This window comes from Rattus rattus, chromosome 3 (genome assembly GCF_011064425.1).
Source record: "Rattus rattus isolate New Zealand chromosome 3, Rrattus_CSIRO_v1, whole genome shotgun sequence".
Taxonomy (NCBI): domain Eukaryota; kingdom Metazoa; phylum Chordata; class Mammalia; order Rodentia; family Muridae; genus Rattus; species Rattus rattus.
The window spans coordinates 63,105,196-63,130,014 of NC_046156.1; the positions used below are offsets into that span (position 1 = coordinate 63,105,196).

At 45.0% G+C, this 24,819-nt stretch overlaps 3 protein-coding genes and 1 long non-coding RNA gene across 8 annotated transcripts; 3 read left to right on the forward strand and 1 right to left on the reverse strand.

Moving 5' to 3' along the window:
• Positions 1 to 77: 77 nt before the first annotated feature.
• Positions 78 to 5,381, forward strand: S100a1 (S100 calcium binding protein A1). Its single transcript, XM_032897853.1, has 3 exons — positions 78 to 760; positions 2,734 to 2,887; positions 5,075 to 5,381. The coding sequence occupies exons 2-3, from the start codon at positions 2,747 to 2,749 to the stop codon at positions 5,216 to 5,218; spliced, it is 285 nt and encodes a 94-aa protein (XP_032753744.1). The 5' UTR covers positions 78 to 760; positions 2,734 to 2,746; the 3' UTR covers positions 5,219 to 5,381.
• On the reverse strand, positions 1,306 to 6,891 carry LOC116896603. The gene is made up of 2 exons (XR_004387346.1): positions 6,813 to 6,891; positions 1,306 to 3,027 (listed from the first exon to the last, which is right to left on the reverse strand). It is a non-coding gene; the product is annotated as an uncharacterized LOC116896603 (long non-coding RNA).
• Positions 6,572 to 18,089, forward strand: Chtop (chromatin target of PRMT1). Of its 5 annotated transcripts, none has more exons than XM_032897849.1 (6): positions 6,572 to 6,949; positions 8,459 to 8,540; positions 9,850 to 10,003; positions 12,815 to 12,998; positions 13,821 to 13,958; positions 15,957 to 18,089. In XM_032897849.1, the coding sequence occupies exons 2-6, from the start codon at positions 8,476 to 8,478 to the stop codon at positions 16,160 to 16,162; spliced, it is 747 nt and encodes a 248-aa protein (XP_032753740.1). In that variant the 5' UTR covers positions 6,572 to 6,949; positions 8,459 to 8,475; the 3' UTR covers positions 16,163 to 18,089. The 5 variants fall into 5 exon arrangements, with proteins under 5 accessions (XP_032753740.1, XP_032753743.1, XP_032753738.1 ...); XM_032897847.1 differs by having other exon boundaries at positions 6,640 to 6,949; positions 12,812 to 12,998; XM_032897848.1 differs by having other exon boundaries at positions 6,649 to 7,032; positions 12,812 to 12,998.
• A 4,886-nt stretch (positions 18,090 to 22,975) lies between these two features.
• On the forward strand, positions 22,976 to 24,792 carry Snapin (SNAP associated protein). Its single transcript, XM_032897856.1, has 4 exons — positions 22,976 to 23,162; positions 23,399 to 23,445; positions 23,707 to 23,825; positions 24,489 to 24,792. Exons 1-4 carry the CDS (start codon positions 23,020 to 23,022, stop codon positions 24,588 to 24,590), a joined length of 411 nt encoding a protein of 136 aa, XP_032753747.1. The 5' UTR covers positions 22,976 to 23,019; the 3' UTR covers positions 24,591 to 24,792.
• Positions 24,793 to 24,819: the final 27 nt, after the last annotated feature.

The following is a 24,819-nucleotide window of genomic DNA, read 5'->3' on the forward strand; positions in this document are numbered from 1 at the left end:
CCGCCTCCGCTGATTCGAGAGAGGAGACCGCCCCTGCTGTCACTAGCCACCCCACCACAGCGCCACGCGACTGGGACACAGCCTGATGAGGAGGGATCATAGGGTCCCTTATCTCTCCCAATTATGAGTGCTACTCGGGAGTCTGTGTTAGAAGGGACTGCTGCTGCTGCTGCTGCTGCTGCTGCTGCTGCTGCTGCTGCTGCTGCTGCTGCTGCTGCTGCTGCTGCTGCTTGAAAAAATTAAAAACAAAACCAAACCAAATGTATTTGGGGAAATCAGCACTGGGAAGCCCCTTCTGAGAAACTCGAGGTCCAAAGGCACTTGGAGAGCCCCAAACTAAAGCCCCGTAGTGGGACCCCTATTGAAATTCTCCACTGAGTTCTAAGACAGAAGCCCCTCTTGGAGACGCACAGGCTAAGCACTCCTGGGCAGAATCCTTCCCTTTCCCTGCTCAGCCGGTACCGCAGCACCCAGCACCACAGCACCCTTCCCACGACCTCCTTCTCTTTTACCTCCTTTACGCAAGACTCGGGGAGGTGGTGCAAGCAAGAGTGGAAAGAAACAGCAGACATCCATTCCCTCCTGGGAGACAGAGGGCGCCTCTGTCCACTCCTGGCCCTAGCCCTTCGGGTTTGTGAAGGGGTGGGGCCGTTGGGAGGAGGATCGGCGGGGAAAGACGAGTAAAGACACTGCTCCGGGGCCACATACGCAGCGCGCCCTTCTGTCCAGAACCTGCTCCGACGTCAGGCCGAGGCCAACCGTGAGTATCCTACCCTGCTTAGGATAAGTCTCTGACTGAGCCAACCTGGAGGAAAAGAAACTTCAGAAGACACCCAAGAGTTCTGGAAAAGGATACTGTGGTGTCACGGGGGTCTGGGAGGAATCAGTCCAGGGAAAGAGCAGCTCGGGAACTAGGGGAGATGAAGTTTGGAAAGTAGTGAGAGTTGGTGAGTGAAGGTCAGAGAGCTGGGAGCCTGTGGTGAATGAAGACGCCACCCAACTTCCGGGCTACCAGGCCTTCCTACACAGAATCCTGTGTCTCCTGCCAGGGACACCATTCTATAGGTGTGGGCAGGGAGGGAAGGCAGCCCTGCTCCTTTAAGGTAAGAATAAGAAAGGCTGTCCCTGCCCCATCTCCACCCTCACGCTCTGCCTTCTCAAGAACTAGGGAAGGCTCTGAGTCGTGGAGCATACGCCATGTGATATCATAAAGAAGGGGGTCTGTGGCAGTGTGCCTTCACAAGACTTCTTCTCTATCCCTTCTTTGACCCCTTGACCCCCGCTTCTCTCTCTCCTCCTTTTTTCTGTTTCCCACTGCTCCAACTCTAGGTCCTCCCCTACATAAACCCTCCAAGCTGCTAGAGGGTTCCAGGCAACCTCCAGATGCCCCTCACAGATGAGAATGGTAACTGAGCCATCCAAATTCCTCCCTTGAGCACCCTCTTATCCCTTTGATCAGCCCGGCTTGAATTCTCTCTCCCACTGTCTCTGTAACAACTGCTTCTTGTGACGGGAGTTCAGGTGACAGTCACAAGGGCTCCATTGAAGAGCTGGGATGTCATCTAATCAGGACCCATTGTCCAGTATACTCAGTGGTGAGGAAAGATGAGGACACCTGAGCTGAGACACCTGAGCTGCCCCTGAGGCTATGGAAGGCATGACCCTCCCAGGCCAAAGGACTGAGGCCCCCTAGCCAGTAGTCTCTTCTTGAAAGACCTCTCCATTCTTCCACTTTCACCCAGCCCTTGAGCTCAAATGACCTCATACATTCAGCCCTTTATCCAACACAAACCAGCCCTATCCTGCTCCCACTGTAGCTACCAAACCAGAGCTTGCCCAAGGCAGGAATGGACAGCATCAGGGAGACATTTCCTCTCCCTTCCTTCTACCTACCTGATGGAAAGCAGCGACTTTGCAGAGAAAAGGACTAGAACAGGCAGTCATGTTCCCCCGCAAAGAAGCCAAAATGACATACTTGTGGGGAGAGGGGGAGCCAGGCATAATGGCTCGTTTGGACCAGCATCTCAGCACAAGGAGACAGACAGGACTGCCCATATGTTGAGGGTCTGCTTGAGATAGTTCCAGGACAGCATAGGCTGTTATCAATAAATAAATCCCAAGCACAAAAAGATGGAGATAAAGCCAAAGGGACCTGGGCTTAATCCTCAGGGTCTAAAGAGAGGAAGAGCCACACTGGCTGACAGAAGCTTGGGAACAGTAAGACACCTCTCCCCAACAACTCTTGGGTCTCACGCCCTGACTGTCACCCCTCCATCAGCTCACCAAAGGTATTAGACTTCTCCTGGGTAAGCAGAGGAGATCTCAGCCCACTTAAAATCAACAGCAAAGCTTAGCTGTGACAGGCCTGGAAGGTAAAAATAGAGCTTAAAGCCTGCCTGGTCCGGTGTCTACCCATGCCTCCCCTCCCGCTCCCCAGCCTGGAGCCAGCCACTGCAGATATTTTCCTCAGGCTTCCAAAGACAGTCCAGTTCCTATCGCTTCATCTCCATGGTCATCCCTGGCTCCCTCTGACTGGGAAATGATGGAGGGACCCAAAACACTGCACCGGATCTAGGTGTGCTAGGGTTACTCCTACATTGCAAAATCTGAAGGAAAGATAAAGTACATTGGGGCTCATCTTGTAGCTATTTGAGCTGTGAGATCAGGACCAGATCCCAGATTTTCTGAACCTGGTTTACAATAATTCACTTCCATCATTGTGGGGACGCATAGGTGTGCTGCTGAAATGGGCTCTGAGCTGGAGACCGCCATGGAGACCCTCATCAATGTGTTCCATGCCCACTCGGGCAAGGAAGGGGACAAATATAAGCTGAGCAAGAAGGAGATGAAAGACCTGCTACAGACTGAACTCTCCAGCTTCCTGGATGTAAGCAGAGGATTGAGATACAGGGTGGAGGAAGGGGGTGGGTGCCCCTGTCCTATCCTTGCCTCACCCCTAGCTCACCTCTTCTAACCATCCTCTTCTTCCAGTCTTAGCTAGGTGTTCCAGGCTCCCTTAACTCCTCCCTGGAAAAGTTAAAATGCCCTTCAATACTAGGCTCTGCAAATTCGTCAATAATGCTATCCACAGCACAGAATGGGGTCATGAAGGGCCGAGCAGAGTAGCATATACCTTCAATCCTAGCACTCAGAAGTAGAGGCAGGAGGGATCAGTAGTTCAAAGACAGCCTGGTCTATGTGAGCCCTTGACACAAGAAAGAAAAAGAAGAAATGAAGGAAGGAAGGAAGCCGACCCAGTGTGATGATGAATGCCTAATCCCAGCACTCAAGAGGCAGAGGCAATCAGTTCTCTAGAATTTTGAGCCAGCCTGGACTATGTAGTGAGGACCTGTCTCAAAAAAAAGTTGTAAAATAAAAATAAATAAGCCACAAAACTAAGCATGGTAGCTCCCACTTATAATCCCAACACTTGGGAGACTGGGGCAAGAGGATGATCATGTGTTTGAGACCATCCTGGACTAAATAGTGAGTGAAACTGACTCAAAAGTGGACTTTTGAGATGGTTCAGCTTGCCACCAAGCATAAGAACCTGAGTTAGATCCACATAGTCAAGACAGAACTAACTCCCACAAGCTGCCCTCCACAAAAGAACCTTAGTATGTGTATGCTCACTCACATATATATATATGCATATATATATATGCAAATAAATACAAACAATTTTTTGAGACATGGCCTGGCTATCCTGGAACTCACTATGTAGACCAGATTAGCCTTGAACTCACAGAGATTCCCGTCTCTTCCTCCCAAGTGCTAGGATTAAAGGCATCTACCACTCACGGTGAACTATTTTTTTGAGATAATGTCTTACTAGTCTGGTCTAGATCTAACTATGTAGAGCAGGCTAGCCTCAAATTCACAAAGATCAACCTGCCTCTGCCTCCAAAATGATGTATTAAAGGTGTAAACCACCACATCCATGAGAACTATTTTAAAAAGTAGGACTGGAAGCTGGCGGCAGTGGTGGTGGTTCAGTGGTCACCTTTAATCCCAGCACTCTGGAGGCAGAGGCCCACAGATCTCTTGAGTTCAAGAGTAGTCTAGTCTACAAAGTGAGTTCCAGGACAGTCAGGCTACACAGAGAAACCCACACACATCCATCTCCAAAAAAAAAAAAAAAAAAAAAGAGTAAAACCATGAACCTTAGCAGAGAGAGGTATCCAAAGAATTGTGATTAGAGCCCTGAAGTCACATGGCTTCTCTATGGAGGTAGCACTTGAGCCATGGGTTTCCACTGGAAGATGGAGGTAAATTAAGATCTGTAGGAGGTACCCTCGTGAAAAGAAGCAAGGGAGGAAGGATAGAACGTATGCCCAATAGCTTCATTTGGCTAAAAGATGCAAAGAAGTAGTAGACAGATGCTGTCAGAGACCACATACAAACCTACAGACACAACTTAAGCTGTGGCCTGCTAAGTTCTGCTACTGTAAAACTATTATATATACCCAATTGTCAATGTGTTTTGTCTTTATAAAGTAGTGGGAATGGCTCCCACATTATTTGAATTAGTGTTAAAAAAATTTTTTTTTTAAAAAGACAGGTTTGGTGCACACACCTGTAATCCTAACATTCACAAGGCAGACCTAGAAAGAGCTTAGGTTCAAGGCCAGCCTGGGTCACATGGCAAAAAAAAAAAAATGGTGTTTTTTGAAACAGGGTTTCACTATGTAGCTCCAGTTGGTATGGAACTTGCTATGTAGACCAGGCTGGCCTTGAACTCACATAGATCTACCTGTTTCTCTCCCCCACTGAGTGCTAGGAGTAAAGGCATCACTATACCCTAAAATGATTTTATGTGTGAGTTTTTAATTAAATGAAAATGAAGTCTATAAGGCTCTCAGCTTAGCACTTGTCACATTGTAGACAATCATGTATGACAACTGATGCAACTATTAATGCTGCTTAGTTCTTTAGGCAACAGGAGCTCACCAGTCTTTAGGGCTGTAGTAAGACTCCCATAATTAAATATCACTCTCTGGCTTGCTCATCTCCACCTCCTCCTCAACCACTGTGGTGGCTCTAACTTAGCGGTATGCATTTCCATCTCCTACAGGTCCAGAAGGATGCAGATGCTGTGGACAAGATCATGAAGGAACTGGATGAGAATGGAGATGGGGAAGTGGACTTCCAGGAGTTTGTTGTGCTGGTGGCCGCTCTCACAGTGGCTTGTAACAACTTCTTCTGGGAGAACAGTTGAGCACAGTCTCAGTAGGCAGCGCCCTTCCTCTTTGCTCCTCATCCCACCTGTACCTCCCTATGTACCCATCCTTGCCCAGGCTCAACATGCACCAAGGGCGCAACAGTAGCAGTCCAGATCTGCCACTAGTTTTAATAAAGCCTTCTCTCTCACGAACTGTCAATGTCTGTGTCCTCTGGGTCTGACTCACTCTCAACACCTTATCTTGGAAGGTTTACATTAGATCTTACTTAAGGAACACTCAAAACCCAGAATTGTAGGGACCCAAAAATTTTAGCTGAAATCCAAGTGTTACTGGCTCTTTAAGGACTTGTATCAATAATTGGTAATAATGCCAGCTCTTGAAGGATGAGGCAGAAAGATTTTGAGTTCCAAGCCAGCCCATCTACATACCCAAATCTTGTCTCTAAAAACGGAAACAGGCCATCAAGAAACCTGAAGAAAGCTAGAAATGGTTTCTACCATTAGATACCATGGTTACTTAATCTCAACACCTGGGAGGCAAAGGCAAGAGGATTTCTGTGAGTTCAAGGCCAGTCAGGTCTGTATAGAGAATTCCAGGACAGCCAGAACTACATTAGAGAGACCCTGTCTCAAACAAGCAAACAAAAAAACACCTGAAGAATTTTTTTCCCAAGCTTCATTGTTTATTGATGTACCATCAACGCTAGACATTATGTAATAATTAGGGGTTCATTAGTGGGGATACAAATTTGCTTTACTGTATTATGTGAGGTGAAAAGACCCACCCTAAAACTAGCCACATCTTCTAGCGGCAGTCCCTATAAAAGGATGCAGAATCCAATGTGGATCTTCAATCCCAGTACAGTGAGGGGGGAGGGGGAAGTGAGGAGGGAAGATGAATCTTTGTGAGTTTAAAGCTAGTTTGGTCTACACAGAGAAATCCTGCCTCAAAAAGAAAAAAACAATACAAATAGGGATGAGAAGAGGGCCAGAGCAAATCAGCGAGGTTCTAAGGTCCTAATAAGATTTTACTTTTTGTCTTTAACTTGGGAAATAAAAGAATATAAACACTGGGGGTTGGGGATTTAGCTCAGTGGTAGAGCGCTTGCCTAGGAAGCGCAAAGGCCCTGGGTTCGGTCCCCAGCTCCGAAAAAAAAAAAAAAAAAAAAAAAAAAAAAAAAAAAAGAATATAAACACTGCTTCCAATCTAAGCTGCTCTCTGCAAACCAAAACCCCAAACAAAGTAGGGCATAAACTTGTCCTGCAGGTAGTCAAGAAGATACCTAGCGATTGTGACCACTGACCACGCCCCCAAGGACGGAGCACTACACGTAACTTAAGGGATCTTTGCCAAAGTCCGTAGGGATACGCCTCCGACTCCTGCGCAAGCCAAAGGGCCCATTTTTCCACGCCCCTAGTTGCGCGCGCAATGACGCAAGCCCGTCGGCGCCATTTTAGCCGGTCACGCTGCACTGGTGGGCCTGGCGGCCATTTTGTTTTGGACACCAAGCGGGAGTTGGCGGCGCCGGCTGTGGTGGCACAGACGAAAGTCAGGAAAAGGCTGGCTTGACGAGCGGGAGGATCAGTCGGCTAAATACTCAACCCACAACAAGGGAGCCTCGCATCCTACCGTTTAAGCATCTAACCCAACCGCCCAGCTAGTTAACCCGAGCGGTCCGCCGTCAGCTCGGGTTCGGCCGGCCTCCGGCCCGCCCGCCGCAGCCGTGGTGGCAACCCCGGGAGGTGCGCTGGCGTCCATCTCCTTCGGTGAGTTTCTGTGGTGAAAGCAGAGGTGGAGCGCCGAGGGGGCGCGGGACATGGCGCGGACGGCAGGTGTGGATGGGGCTGAGGTGCGCACAGGCCGGGGTAGGGGGCGGAGCCGGGAGGCGGAGGCTAAGCCGGAACCGCGGCCAGCAAGCGGGCCAGCAGGATTGTTGGTGCTGGTTTTGGTTGGCTTGTGTGGTGGTGGTGGTTTGGTTTTGGCCTCAAATCTAGTCTCTTGCTTATGTAGATAAGCGCCCTCCATCGGAGCCCAAGCCTCGCCCCAGAATAGCGTTTGATGGGAATAACAACGGAAATAGGCGCCTGACCAAAGTCTTTTGAGAGGCTTTGAGGTGGAGGTTAAATGAGGAGTACAGGAATTAGCGGCGGCTCTGGGTGTTCGTTTTTTTTTCGGCACCGAAATTGAATCCAAAATTATGCTCTGGCTAGTCTAGCGCCCAGAGTTAATATCCCCAGCTTTAAAAATAATAATTTTAGTTTGAAAACAGGGTGTCTGAAGTCACTTAGGCTCGCCTTTAGCTTGTGACCCTCTTGCCTCAGCCCTTCCCAGTATGTGCCACTACAGTTAAATTTTGTGGAGTTGCTCTTGACAGAGCTCTCAGATTGAATACCCATTGAGAAAACCTTTTCTGTCATTCCCCTGCCATGTCTTTCTAGAGCTCCACTTGCATTTGGAGTTGAGAATCAGTTTTGAAACTTGGCATTTCTTTTGAGTGTGTGAGAGTTGGGGCCTCATAATGTGACAGTGTAACCCTTAATGTCCTCAGCCTGTTACACCACTCCTCTGTTGCTGCTGGGAATTGAACTTAAGGCTTCATCAGTGCTAGACAAGCACTCTATTGCTGAGCTGTATTCCCAGCTCCTCCATTTCTCTAGATTTGTGGCCCTCAACTTTCTGTAGACATGTAAGATGTACCTGGGTAGCACCCCTAACCCCAGTTGCTGTACCCCATCCTCATGGCCAGATTGTAGTTTAATTGGTCTGGATCCAGACATCAAAAATTTAGTTTGGTTTTTTTTTGGGGGGGGGTCTTTTTTTTTTTTAAACATTCCTTAGCTAAGTCATATACAGTCCAGGCTAAGAACTATTCCAGATTGAAAGCCAAACTCCTAGGCTTTGGCTACATCTGATTCTGCCATTTTGTTGACTTTGGCAGATGTTCTCCATCCTGGGGCTCTGAAATTTGATAAATGGAAATAACTGTCATATAAACTTAAGCCCCCACCCCATGGGGTTTCTCTGTAGCTTGGCTTGTATCCTTGAACTTGCTCTGTAGACCTGGCTAGCCTCAAACTCACAGAGAGCCACCTACCACTGCCTCAGGAGTGCTGGGGCTAAAAGTGGGCACCACCACCACATGGCAAACTTAAGTTCTCATGACACCATCTTCAGCAGTTAGTAGTATAGGCCTCTCATGGGTTTATGCCTTGCTTCTTGTGAAAATGCAAACTTCATTATTTTGATTGACTCATTATGCATATTGTCCTTTGTAGATTCTCGGGATTTGAAGATGGCTGCACAGTCAGCGCCGAAAGTTGTGCTAAAAAGCACCACCAAGATGTCTCTAAATGAGCGGTGAGGCAGCCAACAGCAACTTCAGCTCCTTCCTAAGAAAACATTACTTAAATTGGCCCTGGGGTCCAATACAAAAAAGCCAGTTGTAAGCTAAATGACAGAAGGCTACAGACTTCTGTTCTTAATTGATTGCATCTAATGTGGTACAAACAAATTGGGCAGTTGTTTCAAAACCCCTTATCAGTAGATTTTTATATTAAGCTATCTGACATATTGATCTGGTGGGATATATTTTTTTAAAAGACTCCTCACACCTTCCCTTCGATTTTTCTTTTTTTCCTAACATTGATACAGGGGTGGTGCAGCATGATGGTATGGTATATCCTGGCTGCATTCGGCTTGCTGTCTAGTCCAAGGCCAGCAGAGTTGTGTCTGGCCTGTAAGAGGCAGGTAGCAAGCCAAAACTATGTCCAAAGGCCCCTGAATGTCATTCTTGGGCCTTGTAAGAGGCACTTGCTTTGCTCCATTTCACTTTCTTGCCATTCTGCTTTTTAGTTTGTTGTGTTTTGAAATCTTTCAACAGCTGTGTGTTTACTACTTCCATTAAACTTATTCATTACAGGAATGTTAGAATGCCCTCTTAGGCTCATAAGTGACTTAACTAATTTAACCTTCTCAGAGAAGTCCTGAGTCAGAAAGAATGGTTATTTGAGATTTAAGAAAAGTTAAAGTAGTTAAAGACAGTTTTTGTTTCTGAGAATTTTATTTATTTGGTGTCTTTCACCATTTTATTATGTTGTTGCTAGAACAGCCAAGGCATTTAATGCCTGTGTTTGCTTCTAAAGCATGTGTTTCTCTACTCATCTTTTAAGATGTGTTATATTAATTAACCTGTATCCATGTGTTACTGAGTAACATGTTAGAATATAATGAAATTCCATAATTCATGTGTCTATGTTATTTCAGTGGACTTTGAAGGTGCTCTGATCCTTCATCCTGTTTGTCCTTCGAATGAACTTTCAGTCTCCAAAGGTGTAGGCATTTCTGTTTGTCTTTGTAACTGCATCTCTGTTTCTTGTCATCATATTTGCTTAATGCGTGTATTTCATACTTTCCACTTCTCTAAGAGCTGTTACCTGAGCCCTTGTTATCGCTTTTAATTGTGCTGCACTTGGCTGCATTTCTGAGTTTCTGGTTCTTGCAAGTTTGTGGAAACAGAGGAGTCTTTAACCCACATCAGCCTTGATCCAAATGTACCACTTTAAAGTTCGTGGGATCTGGAGCTCCTGGTCTAGCAAGCCATGAAAATGCCAATAAGTGTCTTATAATAAAGCTTTTATTTAAACACCCATTTTGTTCGACCTTGAAGCTTTACTAATATGCTGAAGAACAAACAGCCGATGCCAGTGAATATTCGGGCTTCGATGCAGCAGCAGCAGCAGCTAGCCAGTGCCAGAAACAGAAGACTGGCCCAGCAGATGGAGAATAGGCCCTCTGTCCAGGCAGCATTAAAACTTAAGCAGGTGAGAGAATGAGTCCTGCCATCTGCATCAGGCAGCACCAAGGCTGTCAGGGTGTAACAGATGATTACAAGATGGCTCAGGGCAAAAGCTGAAACTTACACGAGCAAATGTTCAAAGAAATCCAGTTTGAACAGGTATCAACTAAATAACTTTAACTTTCTCTTTTAGGGAGTTTGACACCTCTATACCCTGCATTATTGATGAGGATTAATTGATTATTTTCTGGCCCTTGCTCGTAGAGTAATTTTATTTATTTATTCGTTGTCATCTTTTTATCTCTTTTGTTTGGTCTAGGAATATTGTTCAATGGTAAAGTACTTGCTGAGCAAGCATAGTGCCCCAGGCTCAGTACTCAGCATTTAACCAAAACACAAGAAAAGTTTTGTTGTGGTTAGCTTTGCTGTCTGTACAAATGATTCACAAACTAGTTTACTCTTATTCTTCTGAATAAGCTTCTGATTGGCCTTAGTCTGAGGTTTTCAGTACTAAAAACAGCACCTAGGTTCATTAGCATAGGGTAAATCAAGTGTCAGTTCTCTTTCACATTTCCAAAATAAGAGGCAATCCTATTTAGGCCTGAAATAAAACCTGCTCTTTATTATTCGTAGACTTTATATCCAAGTCCGGACAGTGGCTGTGGAAGGATATGTCCAAGCTGCGGCTGGGCGTCCAGAGGGCGATGCCATGCAACTGTAAGGATTTTAGCTGGTAGCACTGCATGGCTGTGCATAGAGTCGGCACTTACAACACCCACCCCTACTCTGAACCATTGGGCTCACTGACAGAAAATAAGCAAGGCTTTCTGCTTTGTCTCTCTTTTAGCCTTGAAATGGTTAGGGTTTTTTTCCCCCTGATACAGGAGAACAACAAAACATAGACCCACATTTTCCAAGAGTAAATAATGATAAAGTGTCTAATACACTGTACCAGAGGTCCTTTCAACAGGCTAACCTCTAAACCAGTGGCATCCATCGGCATCTGTTTCGGTGGGGTGCTCAATTTTTTCAGTAGTCATTTGTCCTGTCAAAGGGGCTTCTAGTGTGACTAGTGCAATTGAGAGGCTTAGTTTTGTTTTGGATTTTGTTTTGTTTTCCCTTATGTTAAGGCCAGACTACAGGCATACAGTTGTGATCTCAGCAAATAAGGGCAGTATGCAAGGCCAACACAAATTTTGTTTAGCTTTTCTATTGTTTAGTGTGGTTTGGAGACTTTTGCTGTGTAGCTACAGTTGGCCTGGAACTCTATGCAGACCAGTGTCCTCAAACTCAGAAATATGGCTGCTGTTGTCTCCAGGGTATTGGGATTAAAGGTGGGTGCCACCATGCTAGAATCAAAAACTAGTTTGTTTTAATTTAAGTAGCTATATAATCAGTGGCTACTTTGTTATATAACACAGCTCTAGAGGAAAAACTGAGTAGCACTATCAGTATGTATAAGTGTCCAGAATGGGTAGCAACTAAGGATGAAGATGAACACTACACTCTACAGTTCTTCCCTAAAGCAAAGGACTCAGGAAAATGAGTACAGTCAGTAATTGAACAGAGAATGCAGTCTGACTTCATAATTCTGTGCTGAAGTCTGGAGGTACAGTTCAGTGGTAAAGTGTTTACCTACCATGGGCGTGAGTTTCATGCCCAGCACCACAAAAAAAAAAATAATAATAACAATTATTGTTCTAATTGCGGGGGATAACAAAACAGACCTTTAGGTTTGGTTGTACCTTCCTATATTATATATCTAATGTTAAGATCCTTTCTCCTCAGATTGAAAGCAGTTTAAAGTTTTGTGCTAGAAAATTGATAATGCCACATCTTTTTCAGAGCTCTTAAGTTGAGGAAAGTATATATGCAGACTTTTATGTATGACATTAGGATGTGATGGAATTGATTGTGTACAAGAACACACTTTTCATTAATATTTACTGACTTTATGGAAGAACAGAATTATTAGGGCCTTGGTTGTTTGTATTCGCGGTTGTATTGTCATCTCCTTTTCATTTGAAAAAAGAGATCTAATTCTCTGAGATATGATCTTCAGGGTCTTCTGGAGAAACTATTGAAAACCGATATCTTTAGTATGTCCTTGTTCTTTGTGTGGTGACCCTTTGTGGTTAACAGTTTAATTTTAACATGAATTTGGCTGGCTTTCTATGGGGATACAATTGAATTGTATGTTTAAGACTATTGTACTGGCTTAAGGGAACTGTTGGCAAGGGGAGATGTGGAATTTACAGATTTTTAAAAGAAATGTAAGGAAAGGAATGTTGACTTTTTTGTGTTTATTTGCATTAAGGTTAAAAAAGGACTGTCTGGAGATAGATACTCAAAGGAAAACTGCAGCACGCTGGCCTCTTTAACTGAGAAGTCAATCTTGTCCTTTAAGTCTCAAGAATCCAAGTGAACTTGTAATTTAAGTTTACCCAGAATGTGATGCACTTCCTATGGTGTGTGAGTAAGCCTTTGCAGCAGTGTAGTCCATAGGCAGAGATGGATGAAGTCACATCATTGTTAACCTGTGGCTTACAAGCAGTAAGTTTGCAGCCACTGCTGTGTTATTTTGAGCAGCCAAATTACTAGGGTTAACTGTGCTGGCTCTGCTGTTGTAGACCATATTAAAGCTTCTTAGAGCCTTTATTCTGGGTCAGGATTCTGCTTTTATCCACAGTCTGAGGAAGTCTTTCATTCCCCACAACAGGTTTATACCTTCCACCCCAAGTGTCTGCCTTGCCTCTTTTGTCCTGTACTTTAAATTGACAAATCCCACGGAATTGCTTTGTTGATCTCAATCCTCTAACACCTTTTCTTCCAGAAGAGCTTAAAGCAGCGCCTGGGTAAGAGTAATATCCAGGCACGGTTAGGCCGACCCATAGGTGCTCTGGCCAGGGGAGCAATTGGAGGAAGAAGCCTACCCATAATCCAGAGAGGCTTGCCCCGAGGAGGACTACGTGGGGGACGTGCCACCAGAACCCTGCTTAGGGGTGGGATGTCGCTCCGAGGTCAGTGTGTCTGTGTAGCTAGTAATGGTTGGACTCTGCCCTCTTCCCCTTTCTCTTGGGCTGCTTATCAACACATGTGTTTAGCATTTTTAATCCTGAATTTGTATTATATAATTAATAACTTTGAAATCATATTTTTAGTACTGCTGCATGTGTTTTACCAATATCATTCCTTTTCTAATAATGTACAATGGTGAGAGGCTATGACCTACATAACAACAGGTAATTCATGTCATCTCCATTCCATTTAAAACACCTGCTGCTGCTTGAATGAAAGTATATTCAAGTTTTAGAAATAAGTCTAAGAAATGTGTGGTTAGCATGTGCGAGGCCCTGGGTTGAATATCCTCAATACCAAGAGAGAAAACTTAAGTCTTTTGGCCTGTGTCATGACTAACCATCTGTCTTCTTGAAGTGAAAAACTATTAACCTGACAGGAAAAAGAGGGGACAGTTTGATCCATAGTGCCTACCTATCTGTATCATACCCTTTGGACACTGTTCTCTTTATAAAATTCTTGCCCCCTTTAAAAATGTATTGAAAGCAAGAATCATAGCATTTTACCATAATGTTAGGCATCTGGTTGTTAATTTACTAAACGTATGAACTTAAGTCCCAGCTTTTTCCAAAGATAGCTTGTGGTCAGAATTACTAAATTGAATAAAGAGTTGTTTAACCTGTTCGCACACACTGCAGTTTATCCCACCCAGACTAAAAATTAACTAATTCTTCTTATTTAACCCTCACCAACTTCCTGTGGTTACAATCTACTTTGTCTCTCTTGGATTTACCTGCATATACATTGTATGCCTCCTCTCCAAGGTCAAAACCTGCTCCGAGGTGGACGAGCCGTAGCTCCCCGAATGGGCTTAAGAAGAGGTGGTGTTCGAGGTCGTGGAGGTCCTGGGAGAGGGGGCCTAGGGCGTGGAGCTATGGGTCGTGGCGGAATCGGTGGTAGAGGTTAGTCAGCTACCAACTTCAGAGAATAGCTCCCTTATTTTCCTCCCTTCAAAACTCAGAGCCACCTTTCTGCACAGCTTCAAGTCAGAGGCAGGCTTGTTTGTTTGTCTTGTTTGTTTTTTGAAACTGGCTTATTTTCTAAATTCACACAGTGATAATGCAAAAATCTGTTGGGATTAGCAGGTGTATTAGAACCACATTTTACGCAATCTTCTCCAAGCTCTTAGAAATTTAAATTGTTGTATTCAAATGATAAAGTGATCAGTTTGGGATTTTCCCTTTTTCTGTATCTGCCACCACCATCACCATTACACACCCATCCCATAGCCCAAAAGCCAGTTTAACTTAGATAAGAGAAGTGGAATGGAAATGAAGTGCAGTATAGAACTCTCTCCTGGCATTTGTGAGGCCCTGGGTTCAATCTCACACCATAGAAACAAAAATAAGAGGGTTATATGAAAGTGAGGCGAAGATAAAGGAGAATGGTCAGAAGCAGAGGATGTAGCTCAGTGGTGCAGCACATGCTTAGCATGCATGAGACTAGATTTAGTCTAGCAGCACAATTAGGTGGTGGGATGAGACCTGGCACCTGTTGTTGGCTTTAAAATCAAGTAAATTTAACATAGGATTTGTGTCTGAGGAACCAAAGACAATTTTCCTGATCAAGGTTGAAAGTAAGATGTGTTACAACCAGTTAGTTAGTCAGCTGACTGTTAGTGATCTTAACTTTAATGACTTGAATCTTGTCCTGTGACCTCATGGACCAGATTAGAAAAGAGTTTAATGATGATGGTGTTAGTACCAAATCTCATGGGAGCTTTCTGGCTTAAAACTGAGTAAGAAACTCCCGACACACGTTGATAGCACGAAGCATCTTACTTCAGTAAACCCTGTGGATATTTGCTTTGGTTCTTTCTAAAATGTGGGGCAGGTCTGCATAATCCACAGTCTTGAAAGTGCTGAAGAGTAACTTAGGAAATCATATTCGATAACAATGTATCAAATTCCTTCTCTGCCATTATATGTCATTCTGCTTATTGAATGAAGTACAAGTTTGTATGGGTTTCAGGATAAGATAGAATGTTGCCAGATTGTATTGACATAGTTTCTGAGAAAGACTTGGAAAAACTAAATAATTACTTCTCAGACAGTAGTTGTCTTAAGGTGACCAGTAGTCAGAGAAGTAGCTAAGTTTTTTCAGTCTTTGGATACATGGAATCACTTCATTAGACTTAGTAAACTTATAAAGCAAATGTGTAACAATCCAGAAAGGTCTCAGTTAAACCGTAATAGGAATACCCTTGTTTTTTTGTTTTTTTGTTTTTTTTTTTTTTTGTTTTTTTTTTTTTTTTTGGTGCCCTTTTACTGCCTCCTAACTATTTGTAACGTGTTTTAATTTTGAATTTACAGTAAGTTTCAAACTTTAGATATTCTTTGTCTTAGGGGAGGTTAATGTTTTTAATATTTTCAGCTAATACTACATACCTGTAATCCCAGCAACTGGGAGGCTCTTGTTTTGTTTTTTGGGACTGGGTCTCCTGTAGCCCTGGCTGGCCTTGAACTTCCGATCCTTTCTGCTTTTGCCTCCCAGATACTAAGATTGCAGGTATACATTTGTGGTGCTGAGGATTGAATCCACGGCTTCGTTCATACTAGACAAGCACCCTACCAACTGAGCTATCCTCCAGCCCAGGAGTGCAAGTCTAAGGCTACCTGGTCTACATGGCAGGACCCTGCCTGTCTCAAAGCGAGAGAGGGCAGGACTTTTTTCTTATAGTAGCATTTAGAGATGAATATTTAAGAAGACTCACTGTGTGTGCTTTCCATGTGCTGCTTTCTACCCAGTGTGTTTCTTGTTTTTTCAGATTTCTCCTCTTTGCCCTGTCTTTGACCTTGTCTCAGCTAGGCCCCACAACTATAAAGGGGCACTTTTTCTAGGACCCATTAAACTAATGTGTAATTGTCTTTTTCTTCTCTCTCTTTGTCTTGTTTGGCCAGGTCGGGGTATGATAGGTCGGGGAAGAGGGGGCTTTGGAGGCAGAGGCCGAGGTCGTGGCCGAGGGAGAGGTGCCCTCACTCGCCCTGTATTGACCAAGGAGCAGCTGGACAACCAATTGGATGCATACATGTCGAAAACTAAAGGACACCTGGATGCTGAATTGGATGCCTACATGGCACAGACAGATCCTGAAACCAATGATTGAAGCCTGCCTGCCTGCCTGCCCACCTGTTAGACTCTTGTTAAAGTCACCACATCTATACAACAACCTTGAGAAAACATGAGAAGAAACGTGATCGATGCTGGAAGGACATGTCACAATAGGCTGTGGACTTACCTGCCACCAATTGGTGCATTTAGTCCCTTCCGTCTACTTTTTGATACTGTGTTATATGAAACCCTATTTTCCTTTAATTTGGTTGAGTTTGTTTTGTTGTTTATTCAGTCACCCAGACTTCTATTTGAACAGGAATGCGTTGGCCTTGTGAGTAGAACAATTTTCCAACCTCTGCCTGTCATATACTCTTGACATTTTTAAATATTTCCTCTGTTGATTTGTATGATCCCAGGAGGAGCCAGTATTCTCACTATTGGGTGGTCTTTGGGATAGAGTTCTACATCTTTCTTTAAAAGCTTCTTGTTAATAGCTGGAACTAAAGGTGTGTGTGCTGTGTTGATAGTGAAGGTAGTAAATTGGAAACGTTGGTGTTGCTACTGGGCCACAGAATGGGTTACATAGGGTGGCAACTTTGTTTTGGTCAGAGTTGGTGCCGCCTACATTGAAACCACATAGATGGTAACTAACAAGCTAAATTGGAATTTCCACCCTAAGAAAAGGTTTTTAAGCTCTCCTTTTAGCTTTCTGTCATGCCCAAGAGGCTTCTGCACCTCTCTATAGAAGAAGCAGCCTTTGGTATGGCACAGTGGCAGATAAGACAAGGGTGGGAAACTGGTTCCAAACTGACTGCTGGGAAGGCTCCTGTGCTGTTCATGCTGAAATGCAGTTCCCTGTGTTTGTCCAGAAGCAGCCTGGGTCTGATCCACTTCACTGGCTTTATTGGGCCCTCTTGAAGGTTTAAGTTCAACCATATTTTGTCAGCTGTTCAGTTTCAGTGGAATCTTGTATTTCTGGTTCATTATAACAAATTGTTCTCTCATTTAACCCAGGCTTTCTGTTTATTTTGGGGGGTCCTTAAAATGTTATATAGCCATTTTTGTGGTGTGTTAAAATTCCTGGGATGATAACAAACCTTTAATCCTACCACTTGGTAAGCATAGGCAGGTGGGTTCCAAGGCCAGCTTGGTCTCAGAGTTAGTTACAGGATAACCAGGGCTACACCAGCCCTGTCTTGGAAAAAAGAAATATTCTAGGGGTAGGGGAAATGTTGCTTTGTGGTAGAAAGTAAAACTTGGACTCTCCTTTGACGAAACCCTTAGGAAGTGTACACCTGCCTAGAAAGTACTAGTGGACTGGACTATGGCTGTTTAGGGGAAAAGATCACAACCCTCTTACTGTGCTGTGCATTTAAGAGCCAGGAAGGAAATAATTGAAGATCACCTGAATTTGAATCCTTACTTGTTTGAGATGGGGAATCTCTGGGACCCAGGGAAGATGGACTCTGTGGTATAGGAAGCGGGTGCTTAAGGGTAGATCTCAGCAAAGGGAAGTGATGACTCTAGACCCCCCTTTCTACTGACTGTCATTCCTACTTTGTGAAAAAGTTCAATTCCCCTACCAACCATAGGCCCTTCAGCTTCAGGTCTACCTGCTGTGTACAGTCCTCAGAGTCTCCTAAGGTCTTGTTGTCCAACATTGCTTTCCTCTTTCCTGGTGATGCCTCAGGTGGACCAGAGAGCAAACCTGACTCTTATCTTCTGAGGACTTGCCTTCCAGCCAAGGTCTCACTCATGGTGTCACAGAAGTGCATTGGGAAAACAGAGGAAAGATTTGACCAGCTAGAGCTGAAGCTCAGGAAAGTTTAAAGATAGGTGGGAAGAGTTAGGACAAGGGCAAAAAAAATTGTGAAACCACTGTGGAGATTGCATAGAAGTTTGAGGCTAGCCTGGGTTATATGTCAAAGAAGTTTCAAGCAAAGGCAATAAATACTGTGGTTACCACATAGACAGAGAAATTATGTTAAGTGGAGTTTGTGTGTGAGGGAGAGGTTTTTATACATGTTTTGTCTGCATGTGTTTGTCACCATGTATGCCTGTGCCCTCGGGTCAAAAGAAAGCCACCAAATCCCCCAAACCTGGAGTTGCATATGGGTAATAGCCACACTTAACTGCTGAAGCAGCTCCCCTCCCCCATTCAGGTTGTTTGAGAAGTACACGAGGGGATTTCCACAGTCCTTGCCACAGTCCTTGCGGGAGATAGGACTACAGGGACAAAGCCCTAGCTACCCAGTCACATTATACCCTGAGGTGTCTTGGACTTTTAACACTAATGCGGCTTTCCCAGCAACCAAGCAGCATTCAGAGTGGCATTAAGGTAGGCCTAAGGAGGCAAGGGTCCTTAAATGCCTAGACCTGGAGAGGACTGCATCTGGCCTCTACCTCTCTTGTCCTCCCCAGCTTTCAGCTTCAGCTTATGCTCCATTTTCATTTCCCCAAATAACCTCATGTGCAAGTATCATCTTCATGATGACTGCCCTCTGAGCTCTGATACCTTACTTCCTCCCCGACCCAATGCTGCCCTGGAAACTAGGAATCTGCATCCAGACGTGTAGTGTTCTCCCGGCTGCTTTGTATTTAAAACTGAATAGCCTAAGCTGACCTCAAACCCAGGGTTCTGCCTTCCCCTCCTGAATGTTGGAATTACAGGCACATGCTACCATGCCCGTCTTGTTTGCACAGTCTATTTGTCAGGTTTGCTAATAGCGTGAACCTGTTGCCACCTGGCTTCTCTCTGCTCACCAGAGATGGCAGAGTGTGTAAGGATAGGGCTGGAGGTTCCCAGTCCTGGACGGGCTCTTTTCACACTGACTAGTGACTCAAGCAAGCATGCCGGGGATCCTGGCTAACCACAAAGCCTAGGGCAAGACAAGGATGGGGTCTTGCCAAGCAGGCCAAGGTGACTGACACCTCGGGATGAAGCAGGCCAAGAGCAGCTGTGGGACGAATCTATGCTGACGGCAACAGTCACCCAACAGACCCAGAACATAATAGGTTATCGTTGATGTCTTTGAGGGGATTCATTTCATTTAGGTTTGCCTTATTTTAACCATGACTATATCCTTAGGAAGATAAATATCCTTGGGAAAGAGATTCAAAAGAAGCTTCCTGGAAGTGTGATAAGAAAGCTCTCTCATGTGCAATCTCCTGGAAATTCACTGCACATGGTTCTCAACTTGGCTAATGCTGCGACCCTTTAATACAGTTAGTGTTATGTTAAACCCCAGCCATAAAATTATTTTTGTCGCTACTTCATAACTACTTTTGCTATTATTATGAATTGTTATGTAAAGATATTTTCTAGCTGGCTAGGTGACCCCTGTGAAAAAAATCTTTTGGTACCCCTCCCTTCCTGGTCTCCATCCACTAGTTGAGAACCACCTTTTCTGTAGGTATGGGAACAGATAAGGAAAAGACCAAATAATAAAAATGAAAACATAAAAGCCGTCTAGAGTCCTCAGCACTGCCAAGTCCTATACCACATCCTCATGCCTCACCCTCAGGAATCTGAAACCACCTGAGATTTCACCCAAGCCGATGGCTGCTTTCCAGAAATATCTGTAAGCAACTGGAGCCACAAGCTACATCGCTGACCTGTGTTTAACATTTTCCAATATTTACAACTCCTTTACCACCTCCCCTGAAATGTGGGTTACCTTAAAGTTCAGGCCTCCCAGAATATCCCCATCCTTGTCCTTTTGACTGACAAGAGAAGAAAGGTGTCTAATGCCAATGCCCTAGCTTAGGTAAAGATGGGCATCATTCTTGTGCACCTTTCACAAATGTGCATTGTCACCCAAAAGTACGGGATGCAAATGGCCTCCAGGCAGAGGCACTGGGTGCTATCTGAACCAACATAAATGTTCCTGCAAAGCCTCCTTATGCATCTACCTTAAGGCAGCCAAGACAGAAGGCAAGTCAACCTAACTGTGGTTTGGGTAGGAAGGTGAAGTCAAAGAGGGAGCCAAAAGTAAGGCAGGGCCAGAGCGTCCGGGAGATACACAAAAGCTCGGAAGCACTGGAATCCAGCAGCACCAACCCAACTGATTAGAAATCTTAAGCAGAAGGGAGGGGTGACCATACAAGGACAGCTGGGTCAGCAGGGTAGACTGCACCAACCTGCTTCAGGTTGTGTGTGCCGGTTGACCCTATTACAGATAAAAGCAGCAGTTGATAAACTAACCTGGAGCCTCGGGCATGCTGTGCAAGGGTCCTCACACACAGCCACAACTTGCATTTTTATCTCTATGAATTTGGCCATTCATATAAATGAAACTATATGTTTATTCTTTGGAGGCTGTGTTATTTTGTGTAGCAAAAACATCCTTAAGGGCCATCCCTGTCCTAGTCTATATCAGGATTTCATTCTTAAATCCGTTCTTTTTTAAAGCATCTACAATTTTGTGCATACTTGATGCCATTAAAAATATTCTTGAGAGGGGGCTGGAGAGATGGCTCAGTGGTTAAGAGCACCGACTACTCTTAACCTGAGGTTGAGGTCCTGAGTTCAAATCCCAGCAACCACATGGTGGCTCACAACCATCTGTAATGAGATCCGATGCCCTCTTCTGGTGTGTCTGCAGACAGCTACAGTGTACTCACATATAATAAATAAATAAAATATTTAAAAAAAATGAATATATAAAAAAAATATTCTTGAGAGAGAGAAGGCTGAAGAGATGGCTCAGTGATTAAGAGTACTTAACTGCTCTAGCAAGTCTCCAGATGAGTTCCCACATCAGGAAACTTGTTAAATCCAGCTCTAGGGAATCCAACACTTGTGCCCTCAAAGCTCTAGGGGACTTTTTGTCTCTGACATCCAAGTGCACCTGCATGCACGGGCACCCATACGAACACATACACCTGCACCTAGCTTTAAAGTAATAATTTTAAAAAGGAGTAAATCTGTAAGGGGGCTGGAGCAATGGCTTAGCACATAGTGCTTTTCCACAGAACCGGTTTGGTTCTGTGCACCCTTGTCAGCCAGCTTACAACTGCCTGTAAGCCACACCCCTGACTTCCCCGGGCACCCATTGCACCAATATGTACATGCCCATCCACACCCTACATGTACACAACAAAAAAGAAAACAAAAAAAAAAAAAAAAAAAAAAAAAAAAAAAAAAAAAGAAGGGCAAGCAAAATGGCTCTGAAAGTTAAGGGACCTGCTGCCAAACCTGAAGATTCGAGTTCAATGTTGAGGACTCACATGATGGAAGGAGAGAATTGACTTCTCACAAATTGGCCTCTGACCTCCACCCATATGCCATGGCACAGGTTTCTACACAGGAACATACACAAAATAAAATCAAAAAACAAATAAACTTCTTTAGAGCTGGTACAAGCCTGAACCTGAGGCAGGAGGAACACATTTTCAAGGCATGTGTGTACTGTGAAGCAAATGCAAGTCCAATCTGGCAATTTAGTGAAAATTTGTCTCAAAGTGAAAGGGGGCGGGGAGGGATAAGGAACTGTGGGATGTAGCTCAGCAGAACATTTGTCTAGCTTTCTCACAAGGCCCTGGGTTCAAGCCCTCCTCAAAAAATTCAGAGAAAAAATAAACCCTCAACTTTAAATTCTGTCATGGTGACACAGGCCTGTAACTCCAGTATTGAAAAGACTGAAAGAGAGATTGTGAGTTCAAGGCTAGCCTTGGCAACATGGCAGGACTTTCTCTAACAAAAATAACAATCTTTAGAAATAAAACTCAGGTTGGGGATTTAGCTCAGTGGTAGAGAGCCTGCCTAGCAAGTGCAAGGCCCTGGGTTCAATCCTCTGCTCCGAAAAAAAAAAGGAAAAAAGAAAAAAAATTGTTAGAAATGAAACTCGCCGGTCAGTGGCAGGACACACCTTTAATCCATCACTGGAGTTCAAGGCCAGACAGGGTCACACAAAGAAATCCTGTCTTCAAGAAAAAGTGGGAGAGGGAGATAGAGGGGGAAAAGAAGGAAACGAGGGAGTGAGAGGGGAAGAGAAAGAGAGAAGAACTCTTAACATGAATATAATCTGGCTTTCTCATCAATTCCCATGGGGAAGGCTGTGGACAATAGTACTTATTTTCTTTCACCTTTTAAAAATAAAAGAACAAAGGCCGGTAGTGGTAGAGCACTTCTTTAAGCGACAGACGCAAGCAAACCTCAGTGAATTCAAGGACAGCCTGGTTTACATAGTGATTACCAAGACAGCCAGGGCTATGAAATAAATATGCACTCAAAAAGAGGAGATAGAGGGAGGTAGAGGAGGAGGAGGTAGAGGAGGAAGAGAAGAAGGAGGAGGAGAAGAAGGAAGAAGAAGAAGGAGGAGGAGGAGGGGGAGGAGGGGGAGGGAGGAGGAGGAGAAGAGGAGGAGGAGGAGGAGGAGGAAGAGGAGGAGGGAGGAAGAGGAGGAGGAGGAGGAAGGGGGAGGAGGAGGAGGAGGAGGAGGAGGGAGGAGGAGGAGGAGGAGGAGGAGGAGGAGGAAGAGGAAGAGGAAGAGGAGGAGGAGGAGGAGGAGGAGGAGGAGGAGGAGGAGGAGGAGGAGGAGGAGGAGGAGGAGGAAGAAGAAGAAGAAGAAGAAGAAGAAGAAGAAGAAGAAGAAGAAGAAGAAGAAGAAGAAGAAGAAGAAGAAAGAAAAAAAGAAAGAAAGAAGAAAGAAGAAGAAGGAAGAAAAGAAAAATATTTCCTGCAGGCTCCTGAACGCTAGATCCCGCCCCCTACAGGCCCATGGAAGAACTACAACTTCCAGGGGGCTCTGGTGCCGGCCCTGCTTGTCCCGGCTCACTGAGGACTCCATTTCCCAGCTATCCCACTGCTGTCAGGGCTGTTTCTAAGCGCCCCCTCGCGGCGCACAGCGGCGGCCTGTAGTTCCCGGCGGCCCTCGCGGCAGGTTGAGGGCGTCAGGGCAGTTCGCGATGGCCGCGGCTGGTTCCGCTGCCGTGTCTGGGGCCGGGACCCCAGTGGCGGGGCCCACAGGCCGCGACCTCTTTGCCGAGGGGCTCCTGGAGTTCCTGCGACCTGCTGTGCAGCAACTCGACTCTCACGTGCACGCGGTCAGGTGCCAGACCGGGTTACTGGGGGCGGGGCCTTCGGAACTGGCTTTGTAGGGGCGGGGCCCCGAAAAGATTAGAGACGTTCTTGAGACACTGCTGTTGAGACTGGGTAAAGAGACGGAAGGGCCTGGGCGAGGCCTTTAAGTTAAGGTTGGCTTGCCTCAGTATTTGGGGAATAAGTAGAATTGGTTTCCCGCGTTCCAGTCACTGACCGTTTGTAGGCTTTTGTACCACTTTGCAGAGAAAGCCAAGTAGAGCTCCGGGAACAAATTGACAACCTAGCTACAGGTGAGTGAGCACCCAAAATACCTAGAATCCCTGATCTCGCTTTCAGGAACTGTTTTCCCAGGTTAGGCTAGGTTTCTGTCACTTGCTTCTCAATATCAGAACTACCCACGGACTCCGAGGATATTTTAGGACAGAATGGAAGAAGGGAAGGTGTGGAGCGCACAAGGCTGCAAGAGTATTTTTCATCCCATTCCTCTCTTACGTTCCCTAAGAACAAAAAAATGAGCCATTAGATGTTGGTTGCACATTTCCTCTTCCCAGAACTGTGCCGGATCAATGAGGATCAGAAGGTGGCCCTGGATCTGGACCCCTATGTTAAGAAGCTGCTTAATGCCAGGCGGCGAGTTGTCTTGGTCAACAATATTTTACAGAATGCACAGGTAAAAAAAAAAAAAAAAAATTCCGACAGAGCATGGTATTGCATGCTGTAATTTCAGCATTTGGTAGGCTAAGGCAAGAAGGGTGGCTTGAACTTTGGGCATAACCCTCTCTCAAAAAAAAAAAAAAATTGAGTTCTTTAGTTCTTTATCCTGCTTTATGTCTTCAACACAGTGAAAGCAACTCAGGGGGAAAGAGTGGTATTAACTGATCTGACGATAGAAGTCCATACTACCCCACCCCCAATACTGGGCCTCAAACTTAGGGCCTCCTGCATACTAGACTCAATTCTTCATTTCTAGTGGCTGTCATTTATGGGTTTTATTTAAAAGGCTGGCTTGAAAAGAACCAGCCAGGTGTGTAGCCAGCTGGAGGTAGAAGCTTGCAAATATCTGAGTCTGAGGTCTACAGAGCAAGTTCCAGGGCTACACAGAAGGAAGACACAATCTGGGGTCTGGGGGAAGAGGGGAAGTCAGCCCTTTTTTTTTTTTTTTTTTTTTCCAGAGCTGGGGACCGAACCCAGGGCCTTGCGCTTGCTAGGCAAGCGCTCTACCACTGAGCTAAATCCCCAACCCCGAAGTCAGCCCTTTCTTGACTCACCCTTACCTGACTCAGTTAAAACCTTTTACAGCAGGCATTAGATTTCCTATCTTCCTGTCTTATAGGAACGACTAAGGCGGTTAAACCACAGTGTGGCCAAGGAAACAGCCCGCAGGAGAGCCATGCTGGATTCAGGAGTTTACCCTCCTGGTTCTCCAAGCAAATAAGCCTGGACCTGTGACCAGAGTATACAGTACTATTCTCCAACGGCTTTGTCTTGGTAGACAGAAGATTCCAGCAAAGTCTCCGTAGACCTTTGATTTGTTTGCACTATGTACTCATTCATGTAGCAGCCTCAAGAAATATGCATACAGCAGGACTATTCCTAAAGAACCTCCATTACAGTGTCCTTCCAAGAATGAGCCTCTACCTTTTGTTTTGTTTCTTGAGACAAGG

What these genes read in the sequence shown, in the direction of transcription:
- S100a1 (XM_032897853.1), top strand. Translation starts at nt 2,747, where the DNA reads ATGGGCTCTGAGCTGGAGACCGCCATGGAGACCCTCATCAATGTGTTC. An exon ending in AACTCTCCAGCTTCCTGGAT is followed by an intron (nt 2,888 to 5,074) that starts GTAAGCAGAGGA and finishes CATCTCCTACAG; the next exon opens with GTCCAGAAGGATGCAGATGC.
- Snapin (XM_032897856.1), top strand. Translation starts at nt 23,020, where the DNA reads ATGGCCGCGGCTGGTTCCGCTGCCGTGTCTGGGGCCGGGACCCCAGTG. An exon ending in TCTCACGTGCACGCGGTCAG is followed by an intron (nt 23,163 to 23,398) that starts GTGCCAGACCGG and finishes ACCACTTTGCAG; the next exon opens with AGAAAGCCAAGTAGAGCTCC. An exon ending in AATTGACAACCTAGCTACAG is followed by an intron (nt 23,446 to 23,706) that starts GTGAGTGAGCAC and finishes TCCTCTTCCCAG; the next exon opens with AACTGTGCCGGATCAATGAG.
- Chtop (XM_032897847.1), top strand. Translation starts at nt 8,476, where the DNA reads ATGGCTGCACAGTCAGCGCCGAAAGTTGTGCTAAAAAGCACCACCAAG. An exon ending in CAGCATTAAAACTTAAGCAG is followed by an intron (nt 10,004 to 12,811) that starts GTGAGAGAATGA and finishes CTTTTCTTCCAG; the next exon opens with AAGAGCTTAAAGCAGCGCCT. An exon ending in TGGCGGAATCGGTGGTAGAG is followed by an intron (nt 13,959 to 15,956) that starts GTTAGTCAGCTA and finishes TTGTTTGGCCAG; the next exon opens with GTCGGGGTATGATAGGTCGG.